Source organism: Varanus komodoensis, unplaced genomic scaffold (genome assembly GCF_004798865.1).
Source record: "Varanus komodoensis strain SLA01 unplaced genomic scaffold, ASM479886v1 scaffold77, whole genome shotgun sequence".
Lineage (NCBI taxonomy): Eukaryota > Metazoa > Chordata > Lepidosauria > Squamata > Varanidae > Varanus > Varanus komodoensis.
The window spans coordinates 238,613-258,832 of record NW_025336442.1 but is presented as its reverse complement, the minus strand read 5'-3'; the positions used below and the strand labels follow the sequence as shown (position 1 = coordinate 258,832).

Below are 20,220 nucleotides of genomic sequence, written 5' to 3'. Positions count from 1 at the left end.
CTGCCGTCCCCTTCTTCTTTTGCCGTCAATTGTTCCCAGCATTAGGCTCTTCTCCAGTGAGTCCTTCCTTCTCATTAGGTGACCAGAGTATTTGAGTTCCATCTTCAGTATCTGGCCTTCTAAAGAGCAGTTGGGGTTGATCTTCTCTAAGACTGACTGGTTTGATCTCCTTGAGATCCAAGGGACTTGCAAAGGAGTCTTCTCCAGCACCACAGTTCAAAGGCCCCAGTTCTTCGGTGCTCAGCCTTCCTTACTTTCACAGCCATATATTGCAACTGGGAAAACCATAGCCTTGACTATACACACTTTTGTCGGCAGGGTGATGTCTCTGCTTTTTAGTATGCTGTCTAGATTTGCCATAGTTTTCCTCCCCAGGAGCAAGCGTCTTTTAATTTCTTGGCTGCAGTCCCCATCTGAGGTGATCTTGGAGCCCAGGAAAATAAAATCTGTCACTACCTCCATTTCTTCCCCATCTATTTGCCAGGAAGTGAGAGGACTGGATGCCATGATCTTAGTTTTCTTAATGTTGAGTTTCAAGCCAACTTTTGCGCTCTCCTCTTTCACCTGCATCAAGAGGCTCTTTACTTCTTCACTTTCTGCCATTAGAGTGGTATCATCTGCATATCTGTTGATATTTTTCCCAGCAATCTTGATTCCAACTTGTGATTCATGTAGCCCAGCCTTTCGCATGATGTGCTCTGCATATAAGTTAAATAGGCAGGGAGACAGTATACAGCCTTGCCGAATTCCTTTCTCAATTTTGAACCGATCAGTGGTTCCATGTCCAGTTTTCACTGTTGCTTCTTGACCCTCATACAGGTTTCTCAAGAGACAAATAAGATGGTCTGGGATTCCCATCTCTCTAAGAACTTGCCACAATTTGTTGTGATCCACACAATCAAATGCTTTAGCACAGTCAATGAAGCAGAAGTAGATGTTTTTCTGGAACAACCTAGCTTTCTCCATGATCCAGTGCATGTTGGCAATTTGATCTCTAGTTCCTCTGCCTCTTCGAAATCCTGCCTGTACTTCTGGTAGTTCTCGGTCCACATACTGCTAGAGCCTCGATTGTAGGATTTTGAGCATAACTTTGCTAGCATGTGAAATGAGTGCAATGGTGCGGTAGTTCGAACATTCTTTGGCATTGCCCTTCTTTGGGAGGGGAATGTAAACTGACCTTTTCCAATCCTGTGGCCACTGTTGAGTTTTCCAAATTTGCTGGCATATTGAGTGTAGCACTTTTACTGCATCTTCTTTTAAGATTTTGAATAGCTGAGCTGGAATGCTGTCACCTCCACTAGCTTTGTTGCTGCTCAGACTTCCTAAGGCCCATTTAAATGACTTCACATTCCAGGATGTCTGGCTTGAGGTCAGTGACCACCCCATCATGGTTATCAGGGATTTTAAGCTCTTTCTTGTATAGTTCTTCTGTGTAATCTTGCCACCTCTTCTTAATCTCTTCTGCCTCTGTTAGGTTCCTGCCATCTTGGTCCTTTATCATGCCCATCTTTGCATGAAAGTTTCCCTTCATATCTCCAGTTTTCTTGAAGAGATCTCTGGTCCTCCGTATTCTATTGTTTTCTTCTATTTCTTTGCACTGCTCATTTAAGAAGGCCTTCTTATCTCTTTAGCTGGAATTCTCTGGAATTCTGCATTCAGTTGGGTGTATCTTTCTCTTTCTCCCTTGTCTTTCGCTTCCCTTCTTTGCTCAGCTATTTGTAAATCTTCCTCAGACAGCCATTTTGCTTTCTTGCATTTCTTTTTCTTTGGGATGGTTTTAATTGCTACCTCTTGAACAATGTTGCGAACCTCTGTCCATAGTTTTTCAGGCACTCTATCTATCAGATGTCATTCCTTAAATCTATTTGTCACTTCTATTGTATATTCATCAAGGATATGATTTTGGTCATACCTGAGTGGCCTAGTGTTTTTCCTACTTTCCTCAATTTAAACCTAAATTTTGCAATGAGAGCTCATGATCTGAGCCAGTCAACTCCTGGTCTTGTTTTTACTGACTTCTCCATCTTTGACTGCAGAGCGCATAGTCTCTTGGGTTGTTGGAAAATTGGGTTGTTGGAAAATAGATTCAGGCTAGATATCATGAAAAACTTCTTCATTGTTGGAGCAATACAACAGTGAAACCAGCTGCCTGGAGAGGTCATGGGCTCTCCCACACCAGAGGTATTCAGAAAGAAGCAGGGCAGCCCTCGGAGTGGGATGGTGTAACCTGGTGTCCTGCAATGGCAGGGGGTTGGACCTGATGGCCTTCTTGGCCCTTCCAACTCTACTGCTCTATGATTCTATTGTACGGAAGAAATATTGTGCATTGTTCTTTTAATGATGGTTTTAGGAAACTTTGCCCATATGGGGTTTGGAGTAATCAGTGACCAAAGTTAATGAGTTTTCCACTTGGTTGGTTTATTACTCCTACAGGCCTCTCCTTGTACTCTGGGCACACACGTAAAGTCCGGTGGGTTAAGGAGGTGTATTTGTGGAGTGGGTTTGCATCTCAGCATCTCTCTGTTTCCATTGGCAGGCAGACAGAATGGCATTTATGACTAGATTTTTCCTGCATGGCTGCCTCAGTGACCCCTCCTGTGTGGCAGCAAAAGGGTGGATGATGCACTCATGTATGCATAATGCCTTCTTGCACCTCTTTTGCCAGCTCAGACAGCTGCAGCAGCTGCAGTCCCATCTAGGGAAAGCTGCAATATGCAGCTTGGTTGCAACCAGGCTAGGTTACTGCAATGTACTCTGTGTGGGCCTACCCTTGAAGACTACTTGGAAACCACCGCTTGTGCAGAGCCTGTGCACTCCTTACACATCAGCTGCTGCCTCCCACTTTGGGGCCACATCAGTTGTTGAGATGCCTTTCAAAACAGGGAGAGCCGTGTTACCATGTGGCGGTCCAGTGATGGCTTTTCAGAAGGGCAGGTGCGGTGGATCTCATGCTTCTTGTGGCCTCCAAGCACACCTTCTGCAGCAACTAGCACAACAGTCCAGATGAGTCCTTGAAAGGCCATGAATAAGGGATCTGGCATAAGTGGGTGGTCACGCCTCGGGTACCATCTGTGGGCTAACAGGTGGAGGCATGCAGAGGGACCTTGGCTAAATAACTGAGTTCATCATGTGGAGCCCTTCTGTGGTATGAGGCCATGGGTGTTGGGGTGTCAGAGAAAGAGCAGGCAGGCAAGACAGCCTTCCAAACTCTCACCAGTGGAAAGCTCTGTTTCCAGGTGAGCCGGCCTGTGTGCCTGCCCAGGGGACAGAAGGCCAGGTGAAGAGCCACACTGGGTCGGGCTGGTGGTCCTCTTGCCCACTAGCCAGACCTCGCGTGACAAGAGGAGGGGGCAACACCTCCCCCTTCACTGCCCCGCAGTGGGCTGCAGTGAGGATAAGGTGGGAAGGAGGCAGATCAGTCCCTGGCCAGAGGGAGAAAGACAGGGTTTAGACAGAACAAGGAAACGGGACCCAGTGGATGCAAGGAGACAGGAGATGGCTGAATATCTGAAAGAGTGGAAAAGAAGAAGAATGAGGCCGGAGATCACGGGCTGGAGAACAGGCGGCTTCCGCCTGTATCCCTTCCGTGATCCAACACTTGTGCTGTTCATCTGCCCTACTCCAGGGCTGGGGAACCTGATTGCCAGCTCGGCCTGAATTTCCCATGGGTCAGTGGGCATGCGGAAGCGTGTCACATCCAGTCTCACAGGGCTTAGTGTTCTGTAGCCGCACTTGTGCAGCTCGCCTCCCCTGCCCCCCTTCCATACCCTGACGGGATGAAAACAGGCAGCAACTTTCACTCATGCTTCATCTTCACCAAGACAAGGATTTCACTCTCCGGTGACTCTTCTGGTGCATCTTGGGTCTTTCATGCTGGAACCTCTCTTGATCCTAATATGATCCGCCCGCTCATAATAATGCTGCAATTTGCCTCACGCACACCTCTCCTGGCGTGCACAGCAGCAAGAGGCTCAGGCCACTGAAGCTGGGTGGGCAGCACTTCAGGACCCCCGTGTGAAGTTGATAGCACTTGTTAAGGCTGTGCCCCAACATTAACTGGCACTCCCATTGAAGCCCAGGTCACTCTGTGGAGTATGGAGATCGCCCATGTGGTTGACAAGATCGCCCCCCCCCCCCCCGCTTGGCATCATGATCCCAGCCCTTGGTGCTTCCACCATGCAGTAAAGGATCCTATCCCTCGAGAAGGACCCAAAGGCTGTCACCAAGAGGAAGGTCAAGATCTCTTCCTGCTGATGCCAGAGTGTAGAACACAGAATAACCAATTCAAGTTGTGGCAACCCAGGTTCAGGCGGGACATCAGGAAAAGCTTCCTCACTGTCAGAGCAATACGGCAGTGGAACCAGCTGCCTGGAGAGGTGGTGGGTGCTCCCACACTGGAGGCTTTCAGAAAGAAGCTAGACGGCCATCTGAGTGGGATGGTGCAACATGGTGTCTTGCAACAGCAGGGATTGGATTTGATGGCATTCATGGCCCCTTTCCACTCTACTCTTCTATGATTTTCAGCATTTTCCCAGCTCTGCAATATACTGTCTTGAGTGGCAGTGCTAACTAGTGTGGGGACTCCCCTCCTGCCTGCACCAGGGAAGGTGTCCTCTTGTCCTCAGCAAAGCCAGGGCTGGAACTTTTCATACAAATGCACGTATCAGCACAGGGATCACTCCGGCTGCCTCCCCCCACCCTCCGCCCTCTCCTGACAGTGATTGCAACTGGCACACAGTCTTGCTGCTGGGGAGGATGCCCAGCACTCTCACGCATGGGCTGACCTCATGCTCTGGACAGGGAGGAAGGAGAGGATGCCCCCACCCCCACGGCCCAGGCAAGCCCGTCTGGGAGGAGCGCCGTTCATCATGTGGAGGGGACCATAGCTGAGCTGGTGGCATCACCAGCCGGGCTCGGCACAGCAGGCAAGTTGCGTATTCCTGCATGACGGCTGTGCAGTTTGCCTGCTTTATTTCAGCAGCCGTGTGGAGTCCCGAGGCTGGTGCTCGTGGGCATCGCGGCGCCAGCACCGGCACCTTTGTTGGGGTTTCCAGGGGCAGTTTGTGTTGGGCAACTCAGGGCCGTTTGTGCCCTGGACCCAGTTTCTTGAGCAAGTGGCTTGCTTCTCATTCTTGCCACACTGCCTGGGATTGTTGGTTTTATATCCAGCTTGGGTTAATCAGCCAGATAAGGCTAAAGCAATGCTTTGAGGTATGCCATTTTTCTTCGTAAGATAGAAGAATGTTTATTTTACCTTGGCCTTTAAAAACAGACAAAGCTGTAAGCATCTGACCCTAGAAATTAACCTCACTGCCTTCTCTCTCTCATCAGGTGATATCTGCGGTCTCCAGGCTTTCACATCACAGCATTGCTCAGAACAAAGGCATTCGGTAAGGGATCCCATTTACCAAGTTGCTTTTATTAATCAAGTGATACTTAAGAATTGAAAAAGAAAAAAATGAAGCCACCTTGAGAGGACAAGGCTTTGTTTCTGGCTATGTCCGCAGGAGAACATGCTTTGCAGGGAACCCCAGAAGGTGGCCCTGCCTCACCGTGGTAGGAAGCAGCCGCAGCATTTCCAGAACAAAGGTCCCCTTGTGCCGATGCTGAAATCTCAGTGGAAATGTGTGGCTTGAGGATGGCCCCTTTAGGGGCTGGGCTTACAGAGGCTTTTCTGCCACTTCCCAGGGCTGAAGTGTCTCGTGTGCGCAGAGGGCAGCTTGCTTCATTGACACCTTTACCTTTACCTGGAGCATTTCTGTTTGGGTTCTGGGTATTACAGGGTTCCTTCTTCTAATGGCCAGCTCAGGTGGCAAAAGCCAACAGAACTGGAGCCCAGACAGGGCCACCAAAGAAGAAGCAAGAGGACAGCATCAGCACACTTGCAGGAATGTCAGCATTTGCAAAAGTGCACAGACTTCAGGGGAAAAGCCCTCCTTGACATGAGAACCCCAAGGAGCACTGAGCAGGTTCAGTGCCTGCCAAGCATTGCACTTCCGAAGACACTGGGATTTTTTCCAGCCACATCCTTTGTATGGTGCACAGCCTTGGCCCAATCCCCAGCAAGGACTGGGCAGAGCGAAAGGCCCGGGTTTTGAGGCAGTTTATGCTAAACCCACGGGCCCCATCACCACGCTGCTCATGCTGCCTCTCCTGGGTGCAGTGCTGAGCTGAGCTGTGGGATTTGCTGGCCCAGTGTGTAGCCAGGGCCACAACTTGGTGGCTCCAAGAGTGGATTGGAATGATGTATGGAGGAGGAGCAGGTGTTCAAGGGCTACTAGTCCAGGTGGCCACATGCCGCACTTTCCCCCCACTTCTGCACAAAAGGTAGGAGCATAAGCCAGAACAGAAACAACATTCAAAGCCAGCGAATGGCTGTGGGTGGGAATCCTGGGTAGCTCACTAGTCCTCCCTGGCTAGAGTTTCTCTGTAGTGACGTTCAGCTCTCTGATTGATCCCATCTGAATCCTGCACGTGCTGCATTGGCTTGAAAGAAGGCAGGTGGAAGTGGAGGTTCTCTGCACACAGCCTGGGCCGGGCCAGACTTCCTTGCTAGTAGTTCTGCTTTCTTCCACCTAGGCCATTCCCTTCAGAGGAAACTACAGAAAATGATGACGACGTCTATCGTAGTTTGGAGGAACTGGCTGAGTAAGTAATCGCATCCAGGCAGTCCTGAGTTCGGGCTGGTTCCAGGCCTGGGCCGACATTGTTGAACCGGCGTTTTCACTTATTCTGAGAGAACTCACTTTGTCCATCACAGATACGGAACCTCTTTCCGTCTCTTTTGGCGAGGCCCTTGGGGCTGCATTCCAGTGGGGGTGGGGGCCAAAGGCAAAACACTGGGCAGCCTCTTGTGGCCAATAGCTCAGCCTTAGAGTGGAGAAAAACTGGCACAAAAGCGAGGAAACCACCACAGAGTCAGTGGTTGGGGAAAGGTGAGGAAGAGGCTGTCTGGGGAAATCTGAGGGAGGCTGCACTGACCCTTGGCCCTGGGGTTCACTCCTCCTGTGGCAGCCAGCTATTTGCAGTGCAGAAAATCTCTCCTGTTCCCAAAGACTCTGAATACAGAAGTTCTTTTGCAACATGTGCACTGTTTTTCCTTTCCTTTCCTTTCCTTTCCTTTCCTTTCCGCAAAGGGTGGCACTATTTTTATTTCCTTTTTGCAAACTGTAGCACTATTGATGCTTGCATTCCTAAGTGCAGATTCTCCGGGACAGCCTTTTCCATCTTGGTGCCTTCCAGGTTCTGTGGACTTCAACTTCCGTCAGTCCAGCCAGCAAGGCCACAGTCAGGAATCCTCCAGAGTCTATAGAGGAGCAAGTTGGGGATTTCCAGACTTGTTTGCCTTGAACACATTTCCTGCCTTTTCAAACAGCAAGCCCCACTTCTGAGGATGTAGTGCCATCCTCCCTCTTAGGCATTAACTGTTTTCCCCAAGAGTTTATTCCCAAGAATGGAGAATATTCACCTCTTTACTATTTGCAAAATACACACTGAAAACACACGTGTTCAAAGCTACTCTTGTGGCTCAGTTGTAGGACCTTGCTTTGTTTTACTTTTTGTTCCTTTTTTGGAAACAGTTGCCAGAAGTAAAACTTAAGGGTTACATTTGCAGCACATTAAATAAGGTGGGTATGCATTTCCTTGAAGAGAAAGGCTTTCCTTGATTTTTAAATCCTTCTGTGCCCACTCTTGGAACTTATTTGTTTTGTGTGAGTATTTGTTTGGGGTCAGCTTTCCCCTTCATTGTTCTACGTAGCACACCCCTGCTTATGATACTGGGACGCGTTGCAGCAGCTATGATAACAAGCTTTAACGGCAAATCATTTGTCACCCCAGCCCAGAGGGCTGGCAGCTGCAGCAGTGGCAGAAGCTCCCGTTATCTGTCCCAACATTTGCATCCCAATTTTGCTTCCCCATAAATCTTCCATTCTGGCAGACGTTTGCCAGGTTTCTGCCTGCAAGTCCCCGTTCATCAGCTTTTATGCCTCAAAGGGCCATGGACAAAACTCAGGAATGAGATAATCTGTCTCTGCCGTGCATTAGTCAAAAGGATGTATCTTGAAATCTCTGTGCCCCTCCAGCTCAAGTCAGGTGTTTCCACCTTGTCCTTCTTCAACTGCTGCTTTATACAGAGGGAACAATTTTTGGGATGTGTGAAAATCCTGTTTGGGGGTGAAAATCTGACAGATGTTTCTGGATCAGACCTGCAGGTTTCATTCCCCCGATGTTGAGCTGAGCAATTATATGAATTCCATTTTTTTAAAATATCAGCAGGTTCTGTTTTTTGTGGGGGATCTTGAAATGTTGCAATATGCTCAAATGATACAGTGGTACCTCAGCTCATGAATGCTTCATTTCATGACCAAATCAGGTCGCAAACAAAAATTTCATAAAAAATTTAACTCAGGTCGCGAACTCCGCATTGGGTGGCGACTGCAATCGCAGCCATCTCCCCACCCTCCCGAGTGGGGAGATGGTCGCAATCGTGCTGGGGCGGGTGGGGGGGGGGGATGACCGGATCTCGCCCGTCTTTCCTGCAGGAGCGCACCCACGATCTCGGCCATCTCCCCCACAGCACGATCGTGCCCGTTTCCCCCTCCCAGTGCGCCCACGTTTGCACCCATCTCTCCCGCCCCAGCGCACCCTCTTCACACCCGTCTCTCCCACCCCAGCGCGCCCGCGATTGCTCTGTCCACCCCCCACCCCCCAGCATGCCGGGATGATGGGTGCGGTCATGGTTGTGCTGGGGGGGGTCGGGGAGATGGCCACGATCCTTTTTGTCCTTTATCACTTTGCTTCACATTTTTCTGATTTAAAAAAATAGTTACAGAACAAATTAACCTTATTTACATTGAACCTTATGGGGAAATTTAACTTGGCTCATGACCATTTTGGGTCACGACCAGAGCCCTGGGACGGATTAAGTTCGTGAGCCGAGGTACCACTCTATCTTTTTTTTTTATCCTAGGCAGCTTGTGCAGGTTTTGCCTGATCCCGCTACCAAGTAGCCCTACAGGCCCCAATTTCCTTTGTCAACCTCCTTGTCAGCTTTGCCCTCTCCAGGCACCAGTTTCTGTACCCCAGCCCAGCCATATTCTCTTCTTGTCCAAGAACTTTTGTTTGCTGCCCCCTCCCCACACCCCTTTGTGGGGAAGAAGGAGAGATTGAAATTTGCACAAACTACAAGTTGCACAAATGGCTAAGCCCCCCAAAAATACAGAAAACGTGTGGAATCAGAAAACAGCTCTACAGTCCACGGCCACTTTCCAGGAGCTGCAGAAACCTGTCAGGTTTAAATTGCAGAATGGAATTCCCAGTGTTGCCCGTCACTGAATTCTTGATGCTGAGGACTGGCTTGCAGCAATACCGGGAGCTGCCTTGGGCAGAATCGGACCTCAGCTGGCCTGCCTAGCCCAGTTAACCACAATGCTTGGCAACAGCAACCCCGCAGGGCTTCTAGCAGGAGTTTTTTAGCCCCGAATGGAGGTGCTGCCAGGGATCAGACAGGAGAGCTTGCTCAAAGCTCAGAGCTCTGCAACTGAGCCATAGCTATTCCACTGCAAAGCAATGGAAGATGCTAGTGCCCAGCCGCGGGCTGATTTTGTATAGGAAAATGGGCAGCTGTGTTACACTGAGTAAGCCCCGAGTCCCTCTAGCCAGTGCTTTCCACACGGACTGGCTGTGCAGGTTGCAGGCAGGATTCCTTCTGACCCTACCTGGAGATGCTGGCTGGGATCCAGGCTAGGACTTGCTACATTCAAAGCGGGGGCCACGGCAGTGAGCGACAGCCTCTCCTCCAGAGCCACTGGCCTGACGTGGGGTGGCAGTGTGGCTTGGCTTTGAACTTTGCAGGCAGCTTTTCCATGGCCTGCGGAGTTGAAAAGGCACCTTGGCAGGGAGTGGCTTTCCAGTGCTCTTTACAGAGAGCTCTTGCTTTGTGACTTCTTGCAACTGGAGCTTAGCAAACGTTTTTAAAAGCTAAAACAACAGGAAGGAGCCAGCCCAAGGGAGCGCTCACAATGACTGTCATTCTAGAAACGTCTTAGATGTAGAAAGCTCTTTTTGAGTGCTTTTTTGATCTATCCCTGTTCTGCCTCTTGTTCTTTTCAATATTTGTATTGCATACTTTTAACTGCTGGTGACCCACATGGAGAATGTTGCAATCCGGCAGATTAAAAATATCACACAGATACACTGAACAAAATGATGGATGCTAAATTGCCCAAGGCCATCTGGTGGGACCTGGATGATGGTCTTGGGTTTGAATCCCAGTTTAGTCCTCAGCCATGCCTGACTTGCCAGGTCACAACGGAGTAACTATAATGGAGTCAAATAAATTTGGATTTCTGTGGTTCCAACCCACAGTGGAAGTGACTTTTCCGGTTGCTTCAACCAGCAGACTTTTTTGCTTTCTAGGAATTGTACACAGACTTAGTTGTACAAGTGTGCAGACATTTTTCTCCATTGGACAAAGCATGAACATGCCGATGAGGAAGAGAACAAATTTCAGTCTCTTCTTTCACTTTGGGGGAGATTTGCATACATGTGCATAAACTAATGTGTATCAGCAGTAATGTGCATTGGTCGATGCAGATTAGAACTAATACGGATTACCATGCATGCATACATGTCCACTAACTCTCATGCAGTACGCAACATTGAACAACTGAAGAGAATCTATCATTTCCAGAGAGGGAAGTTCTCAACTGGACCCAAATTTTATTATTCTCATTTGCTGCTACCATTTGCATAAGTTCTTATACGTTTAGCTTGCAAGTGGACTGCCTGAAAGATGCCTCCTTCCCATGTGAGCCTTCCAGGCCTGCTCCCAGTCCCATTGCCATTGCAGGCTCATTGGGTGATCATGTGAGACGGGGCCTTCTTGGTGGCTGCTCCAAAGTCTGGAGCTCCCTGCAGAAGGGAGCTGAGTGAACTCCCTCTCCATCTTCTTTCCACCAAAGAGATTTTGATTTAGGCAGGCCTTTGGTGTGTAGGCTGGTCTGTTGTTTTAATTTAATGGGTGCAGTCTCTCTGCTGCTGCGGGTTTATAACCAATTTCTTCCTATCTTTTTAATTAAGACTCTGTTTTTAATCTGGATTCCATTGCTAACTGCTAAACTCCATTTTTGGACAGAAATGTGGGATATAAGATAAGGAGGCACACAGAAAAATGAATAAGCTGCTTCTGAGCCCTGGACCTCTCTGAGCCACAGCTGCCAATGGCCTGGTGCCTCACCCTTTCCCATCAGCCCAGACTCCCAGGAAGCTATCCAGCAGAAGCTGGTGGACACAGAACCTAAGGCCAAGCAGCTGCCATGCTGCAGAGCTGTAGTCACCCCTTGACATCCCTTTACTGAGTCACAGGCACAAGCCCTTCCAAAATTTATTTATTTATTTATTTATTTATTTTTCGATTTATATCCTGCCTTTTTCCTACAAAGGGCTCAAGGCAGCTTACATCTCCTCCTCCATCTTATCCCCACAACAACAACCCTGTGAGGTGGGTTGGGCTGAGAGCCTGTGACTGGCCCAGAGTCACCCAGTTGGCTCCATGGTTGAGCGGGGACTCGAACCCGGATCGCCTGAGTCCCAGTCCCATGCTCTTAACCACTACACCACACTGGCTCTCCAGTTGTGCAAGTTGCAAGTTGTGCTGCATTCAGTGGCCTTCGTTTTGTTCCAGTGAACATGACTTGGGAGAGGACATTTACGACTGTGTCCCATGTGAAGATGAAGGGGACGACATTTACGAAGACATCATCAAGGTGGAAGTCCAGCAGCCCATGGTGAGAGGAAATTGGATGGAAAGGGAAAGGAAAGCCCTTGAGCAGTTGGGCTCCCCCTTTTAGAAGATTACTAGGTGGCGGTGGGGAGTCACTGGAAAGCCGGGGCACAGAAAATCAAGATGGGGTCCAGAAGATCTGTTCTCTGGGGATGAGTGATAGGGAACCTTCAGCAGAGCATGGGTGTTGCTCCTTTTCCTTGGTGGCTCTTGTGGATTCCAATTAGTATTTCCGGGCTGCAAACCTCAGCCAACAAGATGCATAACTCTGAGAGAAGGGAGAGAATCTAAGGAGTTCACCAGCCAATTAAATTCTTCCAGCTGAAAGGGGAAAGAAGAGAACTGTCAGGCCTGCATTTGGCTGGGGGTGAGGCTCAGAATTGCAGCACTTGCTCTTCTGAGAGGCAGAGCAGAACTTTGGAGCAGCTCCTGTCATGGTGCGGATGTGCATTTTAAGGAGTTCACTCTTGTGCTGCGTCTCCAGCTGTGTTGCACATAGGAAAAATGTTGACTTCTGTTTCCTGCTCATTTTTACAGCTTCCACCAGAATAGGTGCACAAATGTCAAATGTTTCAAGCCATCTCATTGTTTTCAGTCATTTATTTTTCACTTTCAAAAATTCCAACTGCTAAGTGTCCATGCCTGCCAGGAAAGAAAAAAGTTCGTATGTACAACAAGTTGATGACTATGGCCGTGGCACAAAATGCAAAAAATGCCAGCCTGCTGTAGCTTCCCGGTCCTCCCTGCCAGTAATCGAGCCTTAAAAGAGGCATGTCCGCCTTCCGGAAAGGAAGAAAGGATTGGGAAACCCACGGGGGCCGGCGGGGGGGAGAGGAGGCATGGCATCTGAAGAGCCCAGGTGAGCCTGGTGTGGCCCACAGACCCATGGTGTAGCACTCCCCAGTTTGGACCCTTTCTCATCCATAAGGTTTCCTTGTGTATTCTATGCAGGCCTTTTGGACTTTGTCTGGCAATGCATTTTCCCCCAAAGTGGGCAGTTTATGGTGCAAAATATATAACCTTGCTTTATTTTGCTTGTGATCCCTGCATGCTTCAGATCAGGTACATGCAGGTAAGTATGTGGCTGTATGTGGAAAGGATGCTTTGGGCCTTTGGCCCACAGCAGCCGTGGGGGTTGGACTAGAAAATGCTTAGGCCAGGGCTTCCAGGTCTCATTCCGCTTTGGCAAGGTTCTGGCCCGAGGTGCAGCTGTCACTCCCTAGTCTAAAGAATCAGTTTGGCTGCACCACAAAAGCAAAGTACAGTTGTACCTTGGTTCACGAACTTAATCCGTTCCAGGACTCTGGTTGTGACCCAAATTGGTTGTGAGCCAAGTCAAATTTCCCCATAAGGTTCAATGTAAATAAGGTTAATCCGTTCTGTAACTATTTTTTTTACTCACAAAAATTTGAAGCAAAGTGACAAAGAACAACAAAGATCACGGCCATCTCCCCGCCCTAGCGATTGTGCAGGGCAGTGGGGGGAGACTGGTGCGATCACAGGTGCGCTGGGGAGGAGGTGGGTGTGGACAGGGAACACAGGTGTAAGTGTGGCCATCTCCCCCCCCAGCAAGAACGTGGCCACCCTGCTCCCCCCAGCATGGCTGTGATCACGCCCGTGCAGGGAAGGCAGGTGCGCTCGTGATTGTCACGGGATGCAGAGTTTGCGACCTGCGGCAAAATTTTTATGCCATTTCTGTTCATGACCTGATTTGATTGTGAACTGAGGTGTTCGTGAGCCGAGGCACCACTGCGTGTGCCTGAGCCCTAAGTGGCAGGCCGAGCAGTGGTGCTTTCGAGTGACGGGCACGGATGGGGGCAGTGAGGCCTTTGGTCTCCAGGCCCCATCGTCATCTTTCGGATTTGCTCGAAATGGTTTCCGTGCAGCTGCTGCCCGCTTGTTTCCCGTTGGTGATGCACAGAGCTTGTGTCAATCCCAGGTGCAGGCGCCCATCTCCTCTCCCTGCGACACACAGAGAATCTCTGTGGAAGGGCAATGTCCACCACCATCGGGTGTGAACATTCATAACCAGCAGTTGGACTGAGGACAGAAAATGCGCCATGTGCTTTGACCGTCCGATGAACCTGCCTGTTCCTTGCCCCAGAGAGCCAGCCAGTCTTCCAAGCATCTAATGTGGGGGCTGTCAGGCAGCCTGGCTTAGTATCAAGCCACCCTTCACTTGGCTGGAGAGAAATACAGGCAGAGGGTTCGTGCTGCCTCCCCTGTTTAAATACGATGGTGGCTTGCAGTGAAGCACCCTTATCCTCCATAGTCAAACTGGTGGCCCACTGTAGGGCTGCAGTTAATTTTTGTTATGTTCTTTTAAAGGCCCAAGATCAGTCATGGGTCTGTTTGTATGGTTTCCTCTGATGTTTGGCCTTAAGCAACGATACGAATCATATTTTTAATTTTCAGTAGTAATACCACTGTTTGGTACAAGAAATGTCCTAGTGGCAAAAGCTCTTCAGCAGCCAAACAGGCTGTCTCAGGAGGCCTTGCAGGAAGCATTTCCACAGAGGCTGGACTGCCAGCCTGTCAAGGTTGCAGGCGTGGCCAAGTTCTTGCACTGAATTAAGTCAAACCAGAGGCTCTCCAAGGTCTCTTCCAATGCAGCAACTCTGTGAGATCGATTAGGGCTGCAAATTGAATTCGGCAGCTCTCCCACCTGCACATACACTTGGCCAAAAGTGATCCAGCTGTAGGCCATTCACTTTGTGCAGTGACTTTCGGAACATGGATTCTGAGATCTAAACGCAGCTTGCTGGTCCAGGGAGATGCTTTTGATCTCACCCCACCAGCCCCAGTAAGGTTCACAGAATCATAGAACAGTAGAGTTGGAAGGGACCGTGAAGGCCATTGGGCCCAACCCCCTGACTGGCCCAAGCATGAAACACATGTAGCATGAAATTTCAAGGTCAATTTCAAATTTCAAGCCACTTTTTAAGCAAAATTATGATTATTGGGCACAAAAATTCTCACTGATCTGCCCCGCTGACCAAAGAATGGGCAGACTGGGAGAGGAGGGGGCTGTCACATGGCAACAGAGCCCCTTCTGGGCATGCAGAAGGGCCTGAGTTTGATCTCAGCATCATCCTTAGATAAGGCTGGAAACCATCCTGCTCAGTTCATGGAGAGCTGTTGATGCCAGTCCAGGTCAACAGTATAGAACTAGATGGACCAGGGGTCTGATAGGACTCTCTTGTTGATGCCAGTACTGAATACAGATCCATTCCAAACAGGTAAGAGATATATGAGATGCCGCTTTTTCTTTGTTCCCTCTAGAAAATGGGCATGACAGAAGATGACAAAAGGAATTGCTGCTTGTTAGAAATTCAGGAAACTGAAGCCAAATATTACAAAACTCTGGAGGAGATCGAAAAGGTGGGTGCCAGATGCATGGATGCCGTGCTGCTCCAGTTTTGGTTACACAGGCCGTCCGTGTGCATGGTGAATATGAACATTCAAAGCCCTAAATGGCCAGGTTATCTGAAGGATCACCTCCTCCCATATATCCCTACCCAGACCCTAAGTTCATCTTTAAGGGACCTTCTCCAGGAGCTCCTCTCCAAAGGAAGTGGGGTGGGCAGCTACCAGGAAGACAGCCTTTTTGGTTGTGGCACCCCAGTCGTGGAATGAGCCCCCAAAGAGATGCACCTGGTGTCTGCTTTGTATTCTTTTTGGTGCCAGGCAAAGGCCTTTTAATTTTCCCAGCGGTTTAACTTTTTAACTTGGTTTTGTCATATCGCATGTTATTTTGTGCCACTACTATGCTTCTGTGCTGATTCAGTTGCAATTGCTATTATGCTATTATTGTTTTAGATTTGTGTGTGTATGTCTTTAAAACTTTTGTTTAACTTTACCTTTTGTCAACTACCCAGTGAGTCTCTGCCACTGAGTGGTGCAAAAATGAAACAAGCAAGCAAGCAAAGATGCTGCCTATCCAGTGTGTGGCTGCAGGGAGTGCAGGGAAGGCCACGTGCCCCTTGAGGTGGGAGGGTAAATGTGCCACCCCACAAACACCTGACAGAAGAAAGCAGCCCAGTTGATGTTCCTAGGACTTTTTTCTGTTGAAGTGTCCATATCATCACTGACATCGTCATCATAGAAACAGAGTGAGTCAGAAGGGGTCTCACAGGCCATCTAGTCTGACCCTCAGCTCCAGCCAGCTCCCCTCATGACATGCCTACCATGTGCATGTCCAGTCGGTCCTTGAACACCCTCACTGATGGGGCTTCAGCCACCTCCTGTGGAAGCCCATTCCACACCCCAGGAATCCTAACCATCCGGAAGTGCTTCCTGACATCCAACTTGAACCTTGGTTCCCTGAGCTTTGCTCCATTGGAATGCATCCTGTCCTCCTATGCAGGGGTAAAAAGGTCACGACCCACCTCTGTGTGACCCCCCCCCCTCACGTATCTGTATGTTGCTAACAGGCCCCCTCTGAGTCTCCTCCTCTCCAGGCTGAAAAGACCCAGCTCCCCCAGTCTCGCCTTATACGGCTTCCCCTGCAAACCAGACATCATCCTAGTGGCCGTTCGCCACACTGATTCTGACCTTAATATATCTCTCTTACAGCAAGGGGCCCAGAATTGAACACAATACTCCAGTTGCAAATTCCAGCCTGTCCTTCCTCCTCATTTTCTTGCCAGTTTTCTGAGTGGGGAGGAATTAAGACTTTCTCAGCTTCTGTCTCAGTGGTGCAGTCCCAGGATGACTAAACCACAGGCTTTCTTCCAACAGGCCAATCTGGCTTTCCATCACCACAAAGCGTGCTGCACCAGAAGCTGCAGAAAGCGAGGTGCTTGTGCCCCACCGCTCATTCATTCTGCTTTTTTTTTTTTTGCAGAATTACATGAATCCATTGAGGCTGATCCTGATGCCACAAGACATGGAAGCCATCTTTATCAACTTGGAGGTATTATTGCATGAAAGTGGGTGTTCGTGCTGCTGCTGCCCAGCTCCCTGCTGTTGCAGGACACCAGTTTACACCATCCACTCAGAGGGCTGTCCAGTTTCTTTCTGAATGTCTCCAGTGTGGGAGAGCCTACCACCTCTCTAGGCAGCTGGTCCTACTGTCTTATTGCTCTGATAGTGAGGAAGCTTTTCCTGATGTCCAGCCTGAATCTGGGTTGTCGCAGCTTGACTTGATTATTCCGTGTCCTACACTCTGGCATCAGCACGAAGATTTCTTGACCTTCCTCTTTGTGACAGTCTTTGAGGTACTTGAGGGGAGATCATGTCCCTTCTCAGTCTTCCCTTCTCCAGGCTGAACATGCCCAGTTCTCTCAGTCTCTCCTCACAGGGCAGTGCTTCCAAACCCTGGATCGTTTTTGTAGCCCTCCTCTGGACCCTTTCTAATTGTTCTGCATCTTTTTTAAACCATGGTGCCCAGAACTGGACACAGTATTCCAGATGAGGTCTTACTAGTGGGGAGTTCAGGGGAACTACTACTTCTTGTGGGTTCTCCTTTCTCTCACCATTGTCCAGGAAGGAGAACCCTGCCCACAAATTCCAAAGGGTACCATTAAGCTATTCTGCACCTGCAGAGGGGTGAACTGCCTGTTCTTCGTCGTGGTCTCTGTGTATTACACATTTTGGGTGCCGCACTGCGCAGTGCCTGTAGCCAGGTAGAATACAAAGCTTTAGTGAATTTTGGCGGGAACTCCGCACCCCTCCCCCACGGTGCTATAAAGGGCAGAGCGCCTGCCATTTTCCCCAGTCTTCTTTTGACCGCCCGATCGCTTTGCCTCGAGCCGTTCGTTATCTTCCATTACATTCTCTTGTTCTTTTCTAACTGCTGTTACTCTTGCTCTTCTAGTTAAAAAAAACCCTTTTCCAAGTTTTTCACATCCTTACCCTTCCCTAGTTAGACAGTTTTTCTCCCCCCCACACCAAAATAATTTATACTTCTTACTTTTTTACTATCTTTTCACTTCTCTCCGTTCGCTATCCTTTCTTCTCGATGGCTCAGCACGCAGCTTTTCGAAAGTGCTCTAGGTGTGGGGCCAAATGTCTCCAATGGACCCGCATGAGCTTTGCCTCCTATGCTTAGGAGAGGGGCATCTCACTGACAGATGCAGCCATTGTCTGTCGTTCACCAAACAGGCCTGCAAAAATCAGGAGAACCGGCTGAGAAAGATCTTTTGGGATCAGGCCCTCCTAACCTTGGATGAGCTTGCCGCCCAGGCCGCTCCAGTGGGCCCGCCCATGGTGACCTCCCTTCGTCCACCATCCGAGGGAGCTGCTTCCGGGGAGACCACTCGCTCCTCCCATTCCTCCTCTTTGGAACAAGGAGAAACAGAAGCACACCGGGCAAGGGGATCCATCGGTCTCGAAGAAAGCTAAGAAGGCCAAGACCGACAAAGTTGACCGCAAGCAATGTAGGCTTGCCCAGGAGCCTTGCAGGGACTCAGGTTTGACGGCACCATCGGTCCCAACAGCCACCTCGGTTCTGGCACCTTCAGGTCCGATGACACAGGCTGTAATGCAGGTCACACCGCCTGGATCCCCCCAACGGATCGTGTTGTTGCCTCCTTTGGCGTTGGATCCCTCCGAGGCCATGTTCCATGGATCAATATCCGACAGCGAGATTCGGGATTCACTTCCCTAGTCTCTACCGAGCCATCCACCGGCTCGATTGCCGACTCCAATGCCGTCATCACCAGAGGCATCCCCAAGGCCGCCACCCCCATCCGACACGCATCGCCACCAACGTGTCTCAGGGCAATCCACCAGGAGCTGGCTCCCAGTGCCATACAGTGGTTTCGAGCTGCCTCAGTCTCATCACTGGAACTACCTACCACTGTACGGCTATTATCCCTTACCTCTGGAGTGCAGACGGAAGTGCTGTCCTTCCAGAACGGAAGCGCCTTCCATTTCAGCGGCCGCAACTTCCCGCCCTCCTCCGTTTCCGGCCGACTTGTCATCTAGTCCACCATACCATTACGATTCAGACTCTGAGGACTCGGACCAGCTCTCCACATCCCCTGATGCCGTCATCTCAACCCAGGTACCTGGGTCGCCGGAAGAGTCCTACTCCACCTTCGAAGAGCTCATGGCTCAACTTACACAGTTGTTGGAGATAGAAGTGGAACACCAATGATTGGCGAACACCAATAATGACCACTTCTATGACATTGTTCGTAAGGAACAGTCATCTGCCATCTCCATTCCACTGCTAACGACTCTTCGGCAGGCTGTGACGGACACCTGGGAGTTTCCGAGGCAGCCTCATCCAATGTCCCGGAGATACAAGTCGATGTACAAGATTAGGGAGCAGGACATCCCATTCCTGCTGTATCACTCGAAGCCAAACTCAATAGTAGTCGAGTCATCTCAGGGTCGAGATAACAGGGAGCACTCGACCCCGAGAGACAAGGAGGACCGGAAGATAGACTTGATGGCATGCTGCATTTACGTGGCTATGGGGCTAGGCCTGCGGATATCTAACTATGAGGCGACAATGGCCAGGTATCAGTACTTTCTGATGCAACAGCTGGAATCCATCACCTCCACTATTCCAGAGCAGCAGCGCGACCTGGCCCAGGTTTTTATCCACAAGGCTGTGCAACTAGGTATCCAACAACTCAGTACGGCACGCCATCTCGTAGATTGCAACTCCCGAGCACTCGTCGGAGCCATCACCTTATGCCAGCACGCGTGGCTACGCTCCTTCAACTTCCCAGACGAGACAAAGAGGCGCATCAAAGGCATGCCTTTCAATGGTTCCAGTCTTTTCCACGACCGCATGGACCATAAGCTCAAGCACATTTACAACGCTCGAGCCACCGCACGGAAGATGTTGATACCAAATGCAAACCGGCGTAAGTGGCCACAATCTCGCTGTCATCGATACCAGCTGTACCACCGTTATCAGCTGCGCCAACAATATCAGCCATGCCAGCAACGCAACCGAGGCCAACCTGTCACTCAGTTCCAGCAAGGTCGGTGCCATCAACTCATTGCCAAGCGGCAGCGCTGACAAGGCACGCAAGCTAATCTTCTCTCCTTCCATCCACCTTCCCTCCTCCCCTTTGGGGACCGGCTGCAAGGCCAACTCCCCTTTTGGGAGTCCATCACATCTAATAAGTGGGTGCTTTTCATCATTGAGCACGGATATAAAATCAAGTTTGATGCCGTGCCCCCTCCGGGACCGATCCGTTACATTTCCCCATCGGCGGTCCTAAGAGACGAAGTCTCCCAATTACTTTGTAAAGGAGTGATTCGCCAAATCTCTCGCTCAGAGGGGCTTCATGCCTTCTACTCAAGAAATTTTCAGTCCCAGAGCGGAACGGTGGTCTACACCCTATACCTGACCTACGTGGCTTGAATAAGTTCATTAAGACTAAAAAATTCTGGATGACCACCCTTCAAAATATCCTTCCATTGCTCAGGAGAGAAGATTGGTTCGCCTCTCTGGACTTAAAGGATGCCTA

At 49.8% G+C, this 20,220-nt stretch overlaps 1 protein-coding gene across 5 annotated transcripts in view; it reads left to right on the top strand.

The window, feature by feature from the left end:
- Positions 1-20,220, top strand: part of VAV2 (vav guanine nucleotide exchange factor 2) — a 115,391-nt gene that overhangs the window by 62,050 nt on the left and 33,121 nt on the right. For all 5 annotated transcript variants that reach the window (XR_006416893.1, XM_044453118.1, XM_044453119.1 and 2 more), the window contains exons 3-7: positions 5,332-5,390; positions 6,580-6,648; positions 11,687-11,789; positions 15,068-15,166; positions 16,632-16,700. Coding sequence is in view for 4 of the 5 variants with exons in the window: in XM_044453118.1 (XP_044309053.1) it covers positions 5,332-5,390; positions 6,580-6,648; positions 11,687-11,789; positions 15,068-15,166; positions 16,632-16,700 (399 nt within the window). In the remaining variant the exon portion in view is untranslated. The remainder of the gene's footprint in view (positions 1-5,331; positions 5,391-6,579; positions 6,649-11,686; positions 11,790-15,067; positions 15,167-16,631; positions 16,701-20,220) is intronic.